This window comes from Pristiophorus japonicus, chromosome 9 (assembly GCF_044704955.1).
Source record: "Pristiophorus japonicus isolate sPriJap1 chromosome 9, sPriJap1.hap1, whole genome shotgun sequence".
Lineage (NCBI taxonomy): Eukaryota > Metazoa > Chordata > Chondrichthyes > Pristiophoridae > Pristiophorus > Pristiophorus japonicus.
Window position 1 is genome coordinate 223987211 of NC_091985.1, and position 20504 is coordinate 224007714.

Consider the following 20504-nt stretch of genomic DNA (forward strand, 5'->3'; position numbering starts at 1 on the left):
ACAGTGCCAGGGACTTAGACACAAAATGGACCCCACACCCACAAACAGTGCCAGGGTTTCAGAGACACAAAATGGACCCCACACCCACAAATAGTGCCAGGGACTGAGAGACACAGAATGGATCCCACACCCACAAACAGTACCAGGGACTGAGAGACACAGAATGGACCCCACACCCACACACAGTACCAGGGACTGAGAGACACAAAATGGACCCCACACCCACAAACAGTGCCAGGGACTGAGAGAGACAGAATGGACCCACACCTACAAACAGTGCCAGGGACTGAGAGACACAGAATGATACATACTCTCGGGCACAGTGAATGACGGATTGAGATTGAATCACAATTACATATGGTAACACACTGACTGACTGGCAGATATAGGTTAAAATCCACACTCACATATCGGAAAGTGACTGGTGCAGAGTAAAATGGATATTCACATGACTTTTATTCTGTACCTCTCAGTTTTTGTTAATACATTCTGTAAACCAGCAGATACAGAATAAAATACACACTTGCATCCCAGAGTCAGACAGCTATAAAGTAAAACACACACTCACATACCAGAGACTGGAAGATATGACTAATATCCACACTCCTGTACAAGAAACTGGCAGGTACTGATTAAAATACACAATCACATCCTAGAAACTAACAATTGGAGAGTAACAACAACAGACAAATACCAGAAACTGACAGGTAAAGATTAAAACCAAACTCTCATTCCAAAAACTGACACATACAGAGTAAAGCCCACACTCACACCACAGAGAGTGACACATACAGTCTATGACACACTCACGTGAGAAAATGACAGCTACAGAGTCAAACCCACATTCACATCCCAGAGAGTGACAGCTACAGAGCAAAATCAACAGCCACATAAAAGATACTGATCGATGCAGAGTCAAGCACACACTCAAATCCCACAGCCTAACAGGTACAGATTAAAACAGACTCACACATCAGAAACTGACAGATACAGCTCAAAAGCAGCACTATCACAGCAGAAACTGACAGGTACAGATTAAAACCCCTATTCATATACTAGAAACTGACAGGTACAAAATAAAACCCAACTCAGATTTGAGAAAATGAAAGTTAGAGTACAACCCAGACTCACATCGCAGATATTAACATACAGAGTAAAACTCTCATTTTCATCCCAGAGCCTGAATGATAGAGGAAAACCACACTTGCATACCAGAAACTGACAGATACAGAGTAAAACTCACACACTCACATCAGAGACTAACAGATACAGAGTAAAATCCACACTTGCATCACACAGACAGACAGCTATAGAGTAAATTCTGCACTCCCATATCCGAGACTAAGCTATACAGAGTAAAACTTACACTTACATAAAAGACAATGAGAGATACCCACTCTCATATCATAAACTGACAGATACAGGCTAAAATCCACTCTCGCATATCAGAAACTGCCAGGTACTGATTAAAGCCCACGTTAACATACGAGAAAATGACAGGTACAGAATAAAACCCCACTCACATACCAGAGTCTGAATGATAAAGTGTAAAATCACACTCGCATAGCAGAGAATGACAGCTATAGAATAAAACCCACTCACATACCAAAGACGTGACTGATACAGAGTAAAACGCACACTCGCATCCCAGAGACTGAGAACTACATAGTTTTACCTACATTCCTATACCGGAAACAGACAGGTACAGACAAAAAGTTAACACTCACATCCCAGAAACTGGCAGGTACAGAGGAAAACCCATGTTACAAATTCAGAAAATAACAGGTACAGAATAAAACTCACATAACAGAAACTGACAAGTACAGAATAAATCCCCCAATCACATACGAGAAACTGACAGGTACAGGATAATACCCACATTGACATACCAGAGACCGACAGGTACAGAGTAAAATCCACACTCACATCCCGGAGACAGGCAAAAACAGAGTGGAACTCGCAGTCACATTCCAGAAGCTGACATGGTGTATAATAAAACCCACTTTTGCCCACCAAAAACTGAAGAAAGAACAACACTCACGTAGCAGATACTGACAGCTGTAAGAGAATAAGAAATAGCAGGCGGTAAGGCAGCTCGAGCCTGCTCCACAATTCATTACATTCATGGCTGAACTTCACCCTGAACTCCTGCCTGATACCCATTTCCCTTGATTCCCTTTGTTCTCTGTCTTGAATATACTCAATGACTGAGCATCTCAGACCTATGTGTATAGAATTCCAAAGATTCACATCCCTCTGAGTGAATACATTGCTCCTTATCTCAGTCCTAAGTGTCCGATCCCTTATCCTGAGACTGTGACCCCTAGATCTAGACTATCCAGCAAAGGGAAACATCCTCACAGCATCTACCCTGCCAAGACTTCTAAGATTTTTTTTTAGGTTTCAATGAGCTCCGCTCTCATTCTTCTAAACTCCAGAGTGTATCGGTGCATTTCACTCAATCTCTCTAACCCAGGATTCAATGTTGCACCCCCTCTAATATCCTTCCTTAGGCAATGAGACCAAAACTGTGCCCAGTAATCCAGGTGTGGTCTCACCAAAGCCCTACATAATGGCAGCCACATTTCTTTACTCTTATACTCCAAACCCCTTGTAATAAAGGCCAACATATCCTTTACCTTCCCAATTGCTTGCAGTAGCTGCAAGTTAACTATATGTGATTTGTGCACAATGACACTCAAATCCCCCTGAATAACTACATTTGCTAGTCTCTCCTCTTTTAAACATTCTGCTTTTTGATTCATATAAAATTTAACACACACTCGCATCACATAGTCTGATCAATACAGTGTAAAACCCACACTCACATCCCGTGGTCTGAACTATACATTGTAAAACACACACTCACATCCCATAGTCTGAACTATACAGGGTGACAGATTGAGCAGAGACAGCGGCCTCTGAGCTTCCAGATCCACCTCCAAACTTCACACTCGAGCATTGAAATACTTGCCTGCTCCCCACCACCCCCGGCCACTCGTCTCCCTGCCCAGTGTTTAAACCGACGGGAAGGGCCCATGCGACCTCCCCTCCCCCAACTCTGCCAATGGCTGCCATTTCCTCTGTGCTGGGCTGATAATCGTTGACCACATCAGGGAGCGGAGATATCCTGGGCCAGAGTAAGGGAGCAAACAGCAGCCACCTTACAGCAGCTCATCGCGTTGGGACTGTGTCCGCAAATGGGCTTTGTCAGGGAATCGGGGGCTGTTTTGTAAGAGGCAGAATGGAGCAGGTAGTAGTTCGGGAACATGGAGTGAGTGGGGGAAGGGAGCGGGGATATCCCGGGCTGTGTGTGTACAGTGTAAGGTAACAGAGAAAGTTAATCACCACACTCTTTCAAATCATTGCTGGTTTCTGTCACCAAACCAGCAGTGAATGTTCCTGATTCAGTCCCAATCTCACCGTGTCTGCCCTTGGACATTGAACAGTGGAAACACAGCCTGACAGTGAGGATGTGAGGAGTGTCACAAAGTGCATCTATTGCAGGCACCAGGACAGAAAGTAGACATTTCAAATTTGGTAATTTTGTTTCGGTGCGTTGAGTTCTCCAGAACCGTGTTGAAGGTGATCGAGAGATACATTGTCGCTCCCTCAGATACATCAGGATCCGGGCTCTGTGACATTCTGTTGACTGCACAGGCACTTAACTCGGTTCCAATAGACTGAGAGCAATTGTTGTACAGCTCAGGTACCTGTGGTTATAATCCAGAAAGCGATTCAGAATTTTAGAGGTAGTCCTATGGGAGTGGAGGATATAAACCTCGATTGTATTAATCGGGTGATCCCATTCATGGACCAGTGCTGGGTTTGAGTTGCGTCTGGATGCTGATAACTTTCTATAGAACCGTCCTACACACCTGGTATGGAAAATCTGAGTGCCGCTGTAAATGTTAATTCCTGGATTCTTTTACCTCAATCTGGTTCAGTAAAATTACTGAGTCGAATACCTCTTGTGCTTTGAACAAAGCAGTCTTTATTACCGGCCAGTAAGACCTATCAGACAGAAGATATACTCTCTGGATAGAGCGTACACACTCCCTACGGATAGGTGAAGTTACATCGTAAAGCGTTAACAGTTATACAGTTTTGAAATCAGATAACAAAATACAAATGGATTGACAGTCTAACTCAGCCACTCATTAGTCAATCTATATGAGATGTTCTTCTTGAAAGCTCAAGTATTGCCTCCAAATGTTTCAATCTAATGGTGTGACTATTTACTGAGACCTTGCAATTCTGCAGATGTATTTCATGTTACAATTATATATTATTGGCAGGATTAGTGACTTGAAACCTTGAGACAGACTGTTAGCTAAGCTGATGTTGCACTATTTGCAATCTGACATTCTCCCAGCTATTCTTCCATGGCTTATACATTTTCATATATCCCGTTTACTTTACTGTTCTTAATTCCATATATTCCGTTCAGATATCCACATCCCCCCTTTTATCATTCTATGATAACATTTAGGATCATTCTATGAGTATTGCATTGTTGAGTAGTTCTCTAGTTTGTTGGATCATAACCCGGGAACCCTTGACCACAAGAGGGTCTGCTAACCTTGTCATTGCTTTACAGCAGAGGTTAAGGCAACCAACAATCAAACAGCAGGTAATTATTATGATGAGAACAATTGCGCCATGTATTAGATAGGATCTCCAAGATCCACCCAGAAACCAATCAAACCTGCTAAGTTCTTTTGCTGGTGTGGATAACTTTTTCACCTCCCTCCTTATGTGATCGGCAAGGTGGGTTATGTTTTCTGAACTATCAGGAATGTAAGTGCAACATTCAGATCCTATCAGGGCACACGTTCCCCCTTTCTCAGCTAACAGGTAATCGAGGGCCATTCGGTTTTGTAATGCTACGGTCCTTATCGCTACCATTTCAGCTGTGATGCCCTCCAGAGCCTCAGCAGTGCGGTTAGCTACCTGTTCCAATATCGTTTCTTTGAATCCATCTAACAGTCTCAGTTAGGGTCAGGGGAACGGTGCGCAAAGGAATTCCCCCTTTGGAATGTATAGGGATATGTGAACACACCCAGCATCTAGTGAAGTGCCCTTTTTCCGCATAAACGTAAGACATAAACAAAAAGGTGTTTACATGGAGCTCTCGCCTTTGTCTTCCTTCCCGTGCACCAAAACTGTCATATATCAACACTATTATGCAGACAGTAGCATACAGACACAGTCTCATCTTATAAATAGTCCAATTATTTAGCTGATAAAAAGAGTTCTGTTTTCACGTTTCCCTTCAGGTTTCCGTCAGTGTATTTGGCTGTCTGACAGGTAAGAGTTCAAACTGATCCTCCTTCAACTGCATTGTTCAGCTATAGGGAGGAGGAGATCTGGAACAGAAACAGGAATTAGACTAACCAGCAAAATTTGTTTAAATGGTGATGAGCTTGCAGTGGTGCAGGTGAACCCAGGCACTTTTCCCCTCAACCTTGGCTGCAGTAGGGGTAGTGAGTGACACCTAAAAAGGCCCCTCCTATTGTGGCTCTAATCCCTTCCGAATCCATACTTCCCTGGTGCCACGAGGGACTATTCGGGTAAGCATCTTGAACCTGGTTGTGAACTAGTCGCAGAGCCTGAGTCAGAGAAAGAACATAGGTGGTCATCAGTCTAGCTGAGATCTCATATCTAGGAACAATTTCCCTCATTAACACCTTAACAACAGTCTGAGTCTTATTGTCCAGGTTAGGGTAGGCTTCAATCCATCTGCTAAACACATCTACTATTACTAACACATATCTGTAACACTGAACTTTTTGCAACTCAATGTAGTTCAACTGAAATGTCTCAAAGGGACCTTCGGGTAGGGGCGTTTTACCCCAATCACAGGGGACTCCCTTCCCTGGATTATGTTGCTGGCCAACCAGGCAACGACTACTGATGTTCTGGGTGAGCGCCTGGAGTTTAGGGTGCCACCAAGTAGCCAAAAGTGTGTCACTCGTGGTCCTTGCTCCACAATGAGTAGCAAAATGCAGACATTCTATAACCCATGAGGCCAACTCGTCAGACATGCAAGTCTGTTCCGCGGGAGTGGTCCAGAGTTTAGAAACATTGTCATAAGTACATGCATAATATTTCCACAACAGTTTATCTTTTTCAGGAGCGTCCCCCTGTGCTTTTATAACATCTTGGATGGTTGGCATTGGTTTTTCCGAGGCTAACTTATCCTTTGCAGGATTTTTAATCTGACTCATAATTTTGGGCACTACCATCTGTTGGTCACGAGAGGCCTGTTTGGCCTCTTGGTACAATGGCAATGCGTTTGGGGAACATGAGGGCTTGCAACAAATCAGATACTAACTGTTTATGAGATATCTCATTCCCCTGTGAGGTTAGGAATCCCCTATTTTTCCATAATTGTCCGAAATCATGCGCCACCCCAAAGGCATACCTAGAGTCGGTATAGATATTGACTTTGAGATCTTTGGCCAAGATACAGGCTTGGGTGAGGGCGAATAGTTCAGCTTGTTGAGCAGAATAGGCGGTTTCAAAGTGGCAGATTCCAAGACCTGATTCTCCTGGTTTACTATGGCGTATCCTGAGATTCGTGTATCTTCTGGATTAATAGAAGTACTTCCGTCAACATACATAAACAATCATGACTGGGTTCTTCCTCATCTTTGGTTGGCTCAGTAAGAATACAGTCTGGATCTTCCATTGGTACATCAACTAAATCTTCCCTGACTGATGTGGCCTCTTAAATTAAAGATAAACAATCATGACTGGGTTCTTCCTCATCTTGGGGTGGCTCAGTAAGAAAACAGGCCGGATTAATTGCAGTACAGTGCCGAAAAGTCAGTTTAGGATTGCCTGTGATTTCAGTGGGTTCTGTCGGATAGAGGGCCAGTCCACATTGCCCTGCACTGGGATCTCAATTAATGGGAGTATAACCCACTTGGGAGGGGTCCTCTGCCCACACATGAGGATCCACATAGTCGGGTATGTCCGAGCCAGTATGATGCCATAGAGTTGTTAATACTTTCTCGGGGTCCCCATTAAATTGGACTGTTCGGCCATGTTTTACGATTTGCACATCCCGGCTGGTAGGGTCAGCCTCATCTATGGCCTTGTGTACCATAACTCCCAAATCTTTAGCATGGTGAGGGGCTAATACTTCACGAGCAATATGCGGTGCCATTGTTAGGGGCTGTTTCCACAGATTCTTATCCACTTCCACAAAATCTGCCTCTCTTTCCAGTCCAGTCACTCTAGCCCTAAATAGAATTCCCTTCACTTCCCCTTCGTGATCCTGATAAAAGTTCTGCAGGACCTGATTCTTTCCACTGGGATCGTATGCTAGGGTCACGTGACAGGGTGCCTGCGGCAGGTCCAGAGACCACCACTGAGGGGTTCTAGTGGTATAATACTGCCGCTTAAGGGTTTCCTGTTTTACAATAATCCCGTTATCTCCACACTCCAAATGCAACTGGAATTTGCAAAGGAGGTCTCTAGCCATCAAGTTACAGTCCAGATTGGTTGTGATAACAACTCGATGTTCCACCGATTCTTCCTGGTAACCCATTTTAACCGGTTCTGACACTGGGAATGTCGAGATTTGTCCCAGGAATCCTGAAAGTTCCTGTGTTTCAGTAGAAGCAGGGAGTTTAAGCTTTGATTGTACAGAAGACATGAAGGCTCCCGTATCTATCAAAAAGGGTTGCCACTCATTCAGAATGGGTTCGTCGTCCGGGGAGGATCCCTGCACAATCAAGCTGCGTAGTCAATCGGGGGACAATTGACCAAAGGGGTTGTTCTGGGAGAAGTTAGTGTAAGATCCTCCTCTCCCCCCTTGCCCCCCTCCTCTTCCTCCTCTTCCTTTTCCATGCTGACGGTAGGGGCAATTTTTATTCCAATGTCCTTCCTGCCCACAATTAAAACAGTCAATTCCTCTTACCCAGTCCCGGCCTCTTCCCATACCATGCCGGGGACAATAGGGAGGTTTATTAGCAGGGCTCGGGCCGTTTGGTTGTTTAGTATAACCGTATCCTTGCTTATCCATCCAATCCTGTATGCAACACTGCGGTTCTATTGATCCTTCCTCCCGAGATGGCTCTTCCTTTCTAGTCACGTATTCAGTCTTGACCCGGGTTGGGGGCGCACCTCCCCCCTCCCCTTTCTTTTTCTGCCAATAATATTTAACTGCCCTTTCCATCTGTCCGGATAGCGTGAGCAATCAAATAGTTGTTTGAAGATCACAGACATCTATAGAGAGGTGGTCTGCAGCTTGTTGTGCATCAGGGTTTGGCATTGGTCTGACAGGGAATTGGTGTCGGGACTTTGGGATCTTGGAAATCATTTCCAGGCCGGAGGATGTTTCAGAGCTGTCTGACTGCTTGACAGTTCTGCGTCTCGATCGGCGGGGGTGTTTGCTATGTCTTTCACAACTTGGACTGGTAGGTTGACTAGAAGATTTACGGGACTGTTTGTGATGTTGAGATATAGTTCTGCCCTTTCGAGTGTGAGATCTGGTCCTTTCGGCTGTATTGCTTGTAAACTGGGGATCCGAATCGCTATCAGAGGATGAGGAGTCAGTTTGGGTTTGTTGCTTTGGTGATATGTGGTTGTTCCTAACTCTTTTTTACTGGAGTGTTAGGTGGAGGGTGTTGGGAAGAGGACTGGAGCAAGAGGCCAGGGGGTGCGGGAGGCGCCGTTGGGCGCTGAGTCAGTGGCCACTCATCAATTTCATCATCAGCCTCGGTTAACACAAAGCCAGCCATTTTAACTTGTAGTTGATCAATACCTTTCTCAGAGGTCCCAGAGGATCTCTTAGCAAGTTTCTCGTGCGCACATTCATTCTTTTTTTTTTTAAAGACGTCTACAGTTTTAACATGTGTTCCCTCTGTCAATGCAAGTCCTAATTTAATAGCATTGTTTGCCAACTCGATAGAAGTGATGCATCTTTTAATTTCTGACAATAATGTCGCCAGGTTGCAATTAAATTTTTTTATCCCCTTTTCCTCGTCCCCTTCTCCAAATTAATCCCTGTGCTTTTTTTTTTACCTCTACGCTTCTAGTGTCACTTAGAGGCCACTGGTCATCCCCTAATAATTTGTTCATAATTTGTTCAGGGCTCCTGATAATTTTCTAAAGTCTTCAGCTCTTTCAGGGAATTCCTCACATAACTTTTGTAGCGGACTATCCGCATCCGTGGTTTTATCTAACTGATTTCCCATTTTCACACTGCCCCTCGTATTACTGTGTCGCTACGCGTTCGTGTCGTCGTGCAATTTAAACAAACTTACAAATAGACACAGACTTTACAGAACTAACACGGACTTTAACTAACTCCAAATCTAACACTTACCCGCATCACCGCACGGTCCGCGTCGCCGCACGATCTTAATACTAAACTACCACGTCGCCTCGCAGTTCACGTCGCCCCGCAATCCGCGTTGCCTCGCAGCTCACGTCGCCTCGCAATCCGCGTTGCCTCGCAGTTCACGTCGCCGCGCAATCCGCGTCGACCCGTGGCTCGCGTCGCCGCGCGAGTTAAGATACTTTAACTTTACTTTAAACACTTACCCGCATCGCCGCACGGTCCGCATAGCCGCGCGATCTACAAAATAGACAAAGACTTCTAACACGTACCCGCATCACCGGACGGTCCGCATAGCCGCACGATCTACAAAATTACCCGCATCACCGCACGGTCCGCATAGCCGCACGATCTACAAAATTACCCGCATCACCGCACGGTCCGCATAGCCGTGCGATCTTAATACTAAACTTAAAACTCTAAACACTTTAAGACTTACAGACTTACTGCCATTAGCACTGACTTTCGCGATTCGCGTTGCTGCGCCTCTGCGTCACTACGCGTCGGCGTCACTGCGCGTTTACGTCACTGCGCGTCTACGTCACTGCGCGTTGACGTCACTGCGCGTTCGCTTCGCTGCGCGTTTACGTCGCTGCGCGTTCGCTTCGGCCCTTCTCTCGGCCGCGCGTTCGCGTCGGCCCTACCTTCCGAGTTGCTGCGGGGTTTTTTTTTTAAATTCAATCAGAGCCTAGACGGGCCAAGTGATATACAAGGTCGACGTCGTACCTGAGTTGAACACCTATCCTCTATTTAAATCCCCATTTTATTCCCTGTGAGCCTAATTTTCTAATTTTGATTTCTTATGAGCCTCAATTAATTTATTTTAGTCTCCAAATTTCCCTATCCTTTGACGTTACTGCGCAGTTTAAATTCAATCAGTCAATGAAAGCCCTAATTTAATGGAGTTTTTTTTTCTGCCAATTGGACAGGAGTGATTTTATATTTTTCATAATTTAAAATCTCAGAACATTTTTTTCTTTCAGCACCTATTTAGTACGTTACTTTTTTTTTATAACTAGAGAGAAGTCTGGCACGTAAGCTGTGGACTGCTTTTCGTTATCTCAATTGTTCCAGCCTCAAGGTCGTGTTATTTAATATAATTTTTAAAAAAAAAAATCCTTTTGAATCCATCTCAGTTGTTTTGCTGTGCCTTCTCTGAATGTTTTCTTTCAACAAGTTTTTCTTTTTTTTAACCACCGGGACCATGTAATTTTTTTCTTTTTTTTTCAACAAACCTATCCTTTGTGCATTTCCTGGCTCCGTAACTTATCATCCGAATATACGTAATTTAGTAAGGTTCACACTCTTAAACTTCCCACATACAGGACAACACTACGAAGGGTTAAAACAAACTTTCATTCTGTTTGAGATAAAACAAACCACAACTCCCCGGCTTTTTTTTACAGTAAAAGTCACAGAAGCATTTCTCATTTAAACAGAAATTCATAAGAGTCTCTTTTCTTTCCTATTAATTTTTTTTGGATCCATGATTGATCATCTATCCCTATCTAGCTCTAACTATCTTTCCAAGTCGCCGCTTGGTTTGCATCATCGCACAATTTCCCTATCTCTATCCCTATTCTAAGTTTGAAAGGTATTCACCAGATTGTCCTGGATCTCGTTCAGACACTACCTGAGAACCAGCGAGTGGCTAAACTTTCCTCAGACTTTTGAAACCGGGGGAAACTGGAGCAGTATTGAAATCATACTCACTCCAGTGGCCATTTTCCCCTCGTCTCGTCCAAGGCTAGTCTGGCTCTTAATTCGCAAGTTTTCGGCAGTCGTCCGTTGAGATCCCACTTCTGACACCAAATGTTAATTTCTGGATTCTTTTACCTCAATCTGGTTCAGTAAAATTACTGAGTCGAATACCTCTTGTGCTTTGAACAAAGCAGTCTTTATTACCGGCCAGTAAGACCTATCAGACAGAAGATATACTCTCTGGATAGAGCGTACACACTCCCTACGGATAGGTGAAGTTACATCGTAAAGCGTTAACAGTTATACAGTTTTGAAATCAGATAACAAAATACAAATGGATTGACAGTCTAACTCAGCCACTCATTAGTCAATCTATATGAGATGTTCTTCTTGAAAGCTCAAGTATTGCCTCCAAATGTTTCAATCTAATGGTGTGACTATTTACTGAGACCTTGCAATTCTGCAGATGTATTTCATGTTACAATTATATATTATTGGCAGGATTAGTGACTTGAAACCTTGAGACAGACTGTTAGCTAAGCTGATGTTGCACTATTTGCAATCTGACATTCTCCCAGCTATTCTTCCATGGCTTATACATTTTCATATATCCCGTTTACTTTACTGTTCTTAATTCCATATATTCCGTTCAGATATCCACACTGTACTGCAGTGAGGTCAGACAAGGACACTGTTTGAATCACGGTTTCCTCTCTCCAGATACTTTACTTTATTATAAACATATACATTCATTACAACTTTATTTTATATTTTCCCCATCAGTTGTCCATATCATAACTAATATTTTTCTGGTATTATTCTCAAAGCAAAATACTTCATTGAGCCAGTATAAATATGATATTTCTTCCACCCAGAACACAAGACAAAGTGCAGGCAGCTCCTTCTCGCATACAGTAAGTACATTATCACTCACAGAGCGCAGAGACACAGAACTGACCTCAATCCTGTTATCACAGGCAGCAGAAGCTGTCAGTCCAACAGTGATCCGAAGTGGCTGAGTTTCATTGTGAATCTTACAACCACACAGAGCGGTAGGATCAAATGCTGTTTCACTATTGAAACATATCACATTCATATACCAGATACTGAAATATACAGAATAAAACCCACACTTGCACACCAGAAACTGATGGGTATAGATTAAACCCACACTCATCGACCAGAAACTGACAGGTACAGATTAAACCACACACTTTTTACCAGAAACTGATGGTTACAGATTAAACCCCACACATGGACCAGAAACTGACAGCTATGGGATAAAACCAACACTCAACTACCAGAAACTGACAGGTACAGATTAAACCACACACTTTTTATCAGAAACTGATGGTTACAGATTAAACCCCACACATAGACCAGAAACTGACAGCTATGGGATAAAACCAACACTCAACTACCAGGAACTGACAGGTACAGATTAATCCCCACTTTCACATATCAAAGACTGAAAGGTACATCTGAAAACCACTCTCTCATACCAGAAACAGACAGATACAGAATATCACCCACACTCACACACCAGAAACTAATAGGTACAGATTAAAGCCCACAATAATAGACCAGAAATTGATAGGTGCAGATTAACCCCACACTCATATACCAGAAACTGATATGTACAGATTAAACCCACACTCGCATACCAGAAACTGACAGGTACAGGTTAAACCCCACATTCGCATACCAGAAATTGAAATGTATAGAATAAAATACACACTCACATATAAACTGACAGTTACAGAAAAAATACACAGTCACGTACCAGAGACTGACAGGTACAGATTAACTCCACAGTCATATACCAGAACCGAGAGGTACAGAATAAACCCACACTCACCTAGCAGCTGATAGGTGCAGATTAACCCACACTAACATACCAGAGACAAATGGATACAGAATAAACACCACACTCAAATACTAGGGAGTGACAGGTACAGATTAAAACCCACAATCACATAACCGAAACTGAGAGGTAGAGAGTAACCCCAACAATCATATACCAGTAACTGACAGGTACAGATTAAATGCCACATTCATATACCAGAGATAGACAGGTACAGAATAAAATACACACTCTCATACTATAATCTGACACCATCAGTTCCGGTGAGATCCAGACCGCCGTGCGCCTGCTGCTGCCTGGGGAGCTGGCCAAGCACGCCATGTCGGAAGGGACAAAGGCGGTGACCAAGTACACCAGCTCCCATTAAAACTCCACGCTGTCCTGAGAGAACAAACCAGAAACACAACGGCTCTTTTAAGAGCCACCCACAACCTCTCTGAAAGACCTAAAGCGCATCACCCTTTAGACTCAATTTACTGTAATTATTTCCTGAACAAGTGTGTTTGGGAACCTTTGCAGTTCCAGCTGTGGATTTAGTTTTGAATTCTCATAAGCAGCTTCACTGTCTGGTTCGACGTTAGGACCGCTGTTGATTTTCCCGCCATTCATGCTACAAACACGATTCCTTGACGCTCATTCCCATTTACAGTGCCTGCCGAGGAATTAAGAGCTTGTTTAGGGAATGAGGCTCAGATTTCAGTCATTCTCTCGCAAGCCCTTTACAAGTTTATTTTTCAATTCCTGTTACGGTCAATCCGTTTATTAACCCGGGACTCCCTGCAGTGTAAAAACCCAGAATGGGAGTTTGTACAGAGACCAGAACGGGAGCAGTGTGAACACTCTATCCTTCTTCCCTTTTCACAGAAGGGCTCCCAGTTCTGGTCTCACTCCCGCCTATGCGGAAGATCAATCCATGATTTGTGATTCCCAACTTTTACACAGTTTGAGCTGGAATGTGCCCTGTTACAGAATCAGTGGGGATTGATTGCCATCTGTTGCAGACAGATTGACAGTGAACGCGAATTTAATTTTGATTGTAACAGCCTGGAATTAGTAAGGGAAATATGGAATAAAATAAAAGGAAGTAAAACCTGTTTGTAAACCTTTGGCTAATGGTGCATTTATTAACATAATCCGCACTTTAAAAAATTATTGGCGGTGTTTTTGAAATTAGTAATCGTTCGAGGTGTGACTGTTGAGGACAGTAATTTCCGCCCTCGTTTCATTGGTGGTCTCAACAGACAATGGGTAAGGCGAGAGATTAACATTCAGCGGCGATTTCAGTAAAGAATCATCATGACTGGAGAGGAGGTAAAGGAGGCAAAAGACTGGGTAAAGGCAGAGCCAAAGTGTTCCGTAATAACATCCAGGGCATCACCAAACCAGCCATCCGCCTCCTGGCTCGCCGTGGCCGTGTCAAGCGGATCTCGGGCCTGATCTACGAGGAGACCGTGGGGTGCTGAAGGTTTTCCTGGAGAATGTGATCAGGGATGCGGTCACCAACACTGAACACGCCAAGCGCAAGACGGTCACTGCCATGGATGTAATGTACGCTCTGAAACAGAGCCGCACTCTCTATGGATTCGGCGGCTGAATAACGTGACCCTTTCCCCCAAACACAACACAAAGGCTCTTCTCAGAGCCACCCACCTCCTCACAGAGAGAGCAGTCATTTGGGGAACGGGGGCGAGATAGTTGATTTACATTTTGTTCTGTATAGATATGTTTTTTGCCAAGATCTATATTGTGGTGTTGGGTGTTTTAAATCATCATATACACGATGGACAGAATGTCCTTTTAGTCTTCAAATCATAGACATTCACGGGGCATTCCAGATGAAGGTAATACTGAAAAAACTAATGTAGTTAGAACATAAGAACATTAAAAACATAACATAAGAAATCGGAGCAAATGTAGGCCATACGGCCCCTCGAGCCTGCTCCGCCATTTAATACGATCATGGACTCTGGTCTACTTCCCTGCCCCATATTCCCTTATCATTAAGAAACTGTCTGTTTCTGTCTTAAATTTATTCAATGTCCCAGCTCTCTGAGGCAGCGAATTCCACAGATTCACAGTCCTCAGAGAAGAAATTTCTCCTCATCTCAGTTTTAAATGGGCGACCTCTTATTCTAAGATTAAGCCCTCTCGTTCTAGTTTCCCCTAGCAGCGGAAACATCCTCTCTGCATCCACCTTGTTAAGCCCCCTCATAATCTTATATGTTTCGATAAGATCACACCTCATTCTTCTGAATTCCAATAAGTAGAGGCCCAACCTACTCAACCTTTCCTCAAGTCAACCCCCTCATTCCGGAATCAACCGTGTGAAACTTCTCTGAACTGCCTCCAAAGCAAGTATATACTTTTGTAAATATGGAAACCAAAACTGCATGCAGTATTCCAGGTGTGGCCTCACCAATATCCTGTACAACTATAGCAAGACTTTCCTGCTTTTATACTCCATCCTCTTTGCAATAAAGGCCAGATTCCATTGGCCTTCCTGATCACTTGCTATACCTGCATACTAACCTTTTGTGTTTCATGCACAAGTACCCCCAGGTCCTGCTGCACTGCAGCACCTTGCAATCTTTCACCATTGAAGTAATAACTTGCACTTTGGAAGAAAAAAATCAAACAGCATGACCTCACACTTTCCAATATTATACTCCATCTGCCAAATCCTTGTTCACTCTCTTATGTCCTTTTGTAGAATTTTAGTGTCCTCCTCACCCATTGCTTTTTCTCCCATCTTTGTATCGTCAGCAAACTTGGCTGCGTTACACTCGGTCCCTTCTTCCAAGTCGTTAATATCGATCATAAATAGTTGGGGTCCTAGCACTGATTCCCTGTGGCATCCCATTGGTTACTGATTGCCAACCCGGGAATGAACTATTTATTCCCACTATCTGGTTTCTGTTTGTTAGCCAATCCTCTATCCATGCTAATATATTACCCCCAATCCTGTGAACTTTTATCTTGTGCAGTCAGTAACCTTTTATGTAGCACCTTGTCAAATGCGTTCTGGAAGTCCAAATATACCACATCCACTGCTTCCCCATTATCCACCCTGTTCGTGACATCCTCAAAGAATTCCAGCAAATTTGTCAAACATGACTTCCCCTTCATAAATCCATGCTGTTACATCCATGTTACAGCAGTGACAGATAAGAAAGGTGTTGAATTAAACGATGGGAGGAAGGCAGCATCAGGGCGGAAGGACAGTGAGGGTCCCTTGCCCTCATAGAAGGACTCCCAAGTCCTGATCAGAAGTGACCCTCAGGCAATCTCGGTAACAAACCGGTCAATGTCTCGAACATGTAGAAATGTAGATCGACAAACACAGCTGTTCAGATTATTGAATGTATATATGGAAAAAAACGTGAATGAACCTTCCTCATAAGTCCGGCCGTCATTAACCATTTTTGCCTGAGAGCAGAATAGAAACATAAAGAACGGATTATAAATCAGGAGGGGATGTAATTGATGAGCTAATTTAAGAATTTGAGATTGTGGCGAGCAATAAATCTGATTGAATGTTTAAAGAGACCAATCAGAGAGATAGAGAACAATGGAAATTGACAACGTGGCCAATGAACCAATCACAGTCATTGCCTTCACTTATCCCTCATTAGCATAAGGTTGTGGGCGGAGTGTGAGGCTGCCTATATAATGCGAGCCCGGAACAAAATTTCCTTCATATCTACCTGACTGAACAAGACGATGCTCGGCCTTTTGGCTAAGATCTGCATAACTAACCTGACCAGCCACCATGACGTCCGGGTGGTTTCTCCCTGGTCAGGAAGGTATATGCTTACATTTTTGTAAACAGGAGGTGGGTGGGATTGGTGACCCATCCACCTCCACGGAGGTGTGTGGGGGACCTGACCCATCCACCTCCATGGCACGAACCTGGTATTGCAGTACTTCCAGGAACGGTGCAGTGGCTCTAGGCCTTTTGGCTAAGAGCATTGGCGCAGAGTGATCCTTGACTGGTGCAGGGTGACCTCTGGCGTTTGACAAAGAATTGTAACGATTGGATAACGATTGGACATGAATTATAAAAAAAAAGAAGCCAGCTTCGAAAAAGGGTGCCAAGAAAGTCATCAAGAAAACATCACCAAAGGGCGGCAAGAAGCGCCGAAAGTCGAGGAAGGAGAGTTATGCTATCTACATCTACAAAGTGATGAAGCAGGTTCACCCCGACACCGGCATCTCCTCCAAGGCCATGGGCATCATGAACTCGTTTGTGAACGATATTTTCGAGCGCATCGCGGGTGAGGCTTCCCGCCTGGCCCATTACAACAAGCGCCGCACCATCAGCTCCCGGGAGATCCAGACCGCCGTGCGCCTGCTGCTGCCCGGGGAGCTGGCCAAGCACGCCGTGTCGGAAGGGACAAAGGCGGTGACCAAATACACCAGCTCCAAGTAAAACTCCACGTTGTCCTGACAGAACAAATCCCAAACACAACGGCTCTTTTAAGAGCCACCCACAACGTCTCTGAAAGAGCTGCACAAACACATCATCCTTTTAACTCAATTTACTGTAATTATTTCCTGAGCAAATGTTTGACAACATTTAAAGTTGAGTTAGATTTGAATTCTCATAAGCGGTTTTACTATCCGGTTCAACCTTAGCTTCTCTGATAAATTTCCCTCCCAGTAAACTGTACACACTGTCCCTGGCCGCCTGCCAATGAATTATGATCTTGTTTTAGGAAGTGAAACTCAGACTTTAGTCACATCTCCCTTTAGACTGAATTTACTGTAATTATTTCCCGAACAATTGTGTTTGAGAACCTTTGTAGTTCCAGCTGTAGATTTAGTTTTGAATTCTCATAAGCAGCTTCACTGACCGGCTTGACCTTGGTGTCGCTGGAATTTCCTGCAGTGAGTAAACTACAAACACGGTCCCTGGTCGCTTTCCCTTTGTTCTCAGACCCGTTCATTCACAGCGCCTACCGACGAATTTATTTTTGGGGGGCAGGGAAACTCTGATTTCAGTCACATTCTCACTCAAGCCCTTTTCACGAGTTTTTTTATTCCGTTGCGCTCAGTCCGTTTATTAACCCGAGACTTCCCGCAGTGTAACGACCCAGAATGGGAGTTCTTAGAGACTGGAACAGGGGCAGTTTGAACACCCTGTCCCTCTTCTCTTTTTACAAAAGGACTCTCGGTTCTGGTCTCACTCCCACAGCAGCTCCTGTGAAAAGAAGTTCACTTTTACAAAGATTGAGCTGGAATGTGTCCCGTTACAGAATCAGTGGGGACTGAGTCCCGCCCGTTACAGACAGTTTGAACCTGAAGCCGAATTTAATCCTGATTGTAACAGGCTGGAATTTGCAAGGGAAACATGGAATAAGATAAAAGGAAACAAAAAGTGTTTTGAAGTATTTGGCTAACGGTGAAGTTACTAACATAATCCGCAATTTTAACAATTTTTGGCGGGATTTTTGAATTTAAAAAATCGTTAGGTTCTGGCTGTTGGGAACCAGTAATTTCCGCCCTCCTTTCATTGGTGGACTAGACAGACTGTGATTGGTCATCGGAAACAGCCAATGCAATCCACGACAGAGTGACCAATCACAAGTTTGCTCCCTGCATCCCTCCAGAAGGTATAAGAAGGGCAAATATGGGAGGAGTTTCTCATTCCTTGTCTGAACCTGCGGATTGTGGAAATGTCTGGAAGAGGAAAAACCAGCGGTAAAGCTCGGGCCAAGGCCAAGTCTCGCTCATCCCGGGCCGGACTGCAGTTCCCTGTGGGCCGTGTTCACAGGCTCCTGCGAAAGGGGAACTACGCTGAGCGTGTGGGTGCCGGAGCCCCGGTCTACATGGCTGCTGTGCTCGAGTATCTGACCGCTGAAATCCTGGAGCTGGCTGGCAACGCGGCCCGTGACAACAAGAAGACCCGCATCATCCCCAGACACCTGCAGCTGGCCATCCGCAACGACGAGGAACTCAATAAGCTGCTGGGAAAGGTGACCATCGCTCAGGGCGGGGTGCTGCCTAATATCCAGGCTGTGCTGCTGCCCAAGAAAACCACCACTTCGTCCAAGACCAAGTAAAGCAGACAAGATATAAACTAATAACCCAAAGGCTCTTTTCAGAGCCACTCACAGTATCTGTGAAAGGGCTGCTTACTGTCTTAATGGAGACCTTCAGTTCAGGTACCAATAAATTGGTCTATTTCAGACCTGTATGCGGGAGTTCCTGGTATCTGCATTATGGTTTTCTGCTCACACAAACTGTTCTAGTTCGCAGCTAATAATTAAACTACAGTTGTCAGAGACTCAAAAATTGTATAAATAGCGCAACCGGTTCCCTAAATATTATTTAATCTATCAATGAAAGCTGTATGAAGAAAGTCGGCGGTTATTAAAAGGGCCTAGTTTAATTCTGGTCTGGTTTGAGAGTTTGAATGCTGGTTCTGTTCCCGGGATCTCCGGTCGTTCCGTGCTGTGTATTTCTCTCCTCAGCCGGTCAGTTTAGGCCTACACTGAGCAGCCAAGCGCAAGATGGTCACTGCCATGGATGTGGTGTACACTCTGAAACGGCAGGGCCGCACTTTCTATGGATTCAACGCGACCCTCTTCCCCCAAGCACAAAGCAAAGGCTCGTCTAAGTGCCACCCACCGCCTCACGGGGATGCAGGGAGGTTGATATAGTTCATTTACATTTTGTTCGGTATAGATATATATTTTTCGCCAAGGTCTATACGTTTTAAATCAGCATATGCACGATGGACGGAATATCCTTAGTTTCAGAATTATAGACATTCATCATAGAAGCTTACAACACGGAATGAGGCCACTTCGGCCCATCGTGTCCGTGCCGGCCAACAAAAGGCTATCCAGCCGAATCCCACTTTCCAGCTCCAGGTCCGTAACCCTGCAGGTTACGGCACTTCCAAGTGTACGTCCAAGTAGTTTTAAATGTGGTGAGGGTTTCTGCCTCTACCTCCCTTTCAGGCAGTGAGTTTCAGACCGCAGCCACCCTCTGCGTGAAGATATTTCCCCTCTAAATCCTCTACCAATTAATAGAAATTTATGCCTCCTGTGCTAAGGGAAATAAGCCCTTTACGGCACAGAAGGTACGGCATATTCCAGGTGAAGGTAACACTGAAACAACTAATGTAGTGACAGATAAGAAAGGTGTTGAATTAAACGGTGGGAGGAAGGCAGCATCAGGGCGGAAGGACAGTGAGGGTCTTTTGCCCTCATAGAAGGACTCCCAAGTCCTGACCAGAAGTGACCCTCGGGCAATCTCGGTTACAAACCGGTCAATGTCTGTCGAACATGTAGACATCTCGATCGATAAAGAACAGAATATGGCTCGGGAGGGGATGTAACTGATGACCTAATTCAAGAATTTGAGATTGTGGCGAGCAGTAAATCTGATTGGATGTTTAAAGAGACCAATCAGAGAATTACAGAACAATAGAAATTGACAACGCAGCGAATGAACCAATCACAATTGTTGCCTTCACCCATCCCTCATTAGCATAGGGCTGTGGGCGGAGTGTGGGGCTGCCTATATAATGCGAGCTCCGAGCTAAAATAACGTCATGTCTGGGTCGGATTGAACAAGACG

General features: G+C 44.4%; 1 protein-coding gene across 1 annotated transcript; it reads left to right on the top strand.

Moving 5' to 3' along the window:
* Positions 1-14213: 14213 nt before the first annotated feature.
* On the top strand, positions 14214-17346 carry LOC139274164 (histone H2B 1.2-like). The gene is made up of 2 exons (XM_070891203.1): positions 14214-14228; positions 16987-17346. The coding sequence occupies exons 1-2, from the start codon at positions 14214-14216 to the stop codon at positions 17344-17346; spliced, it is 375 nt and encodes a 124-aa protein (XP_070747304.1).
* Positions 17347-20504: the final 3158 nt, after the last annotated feature.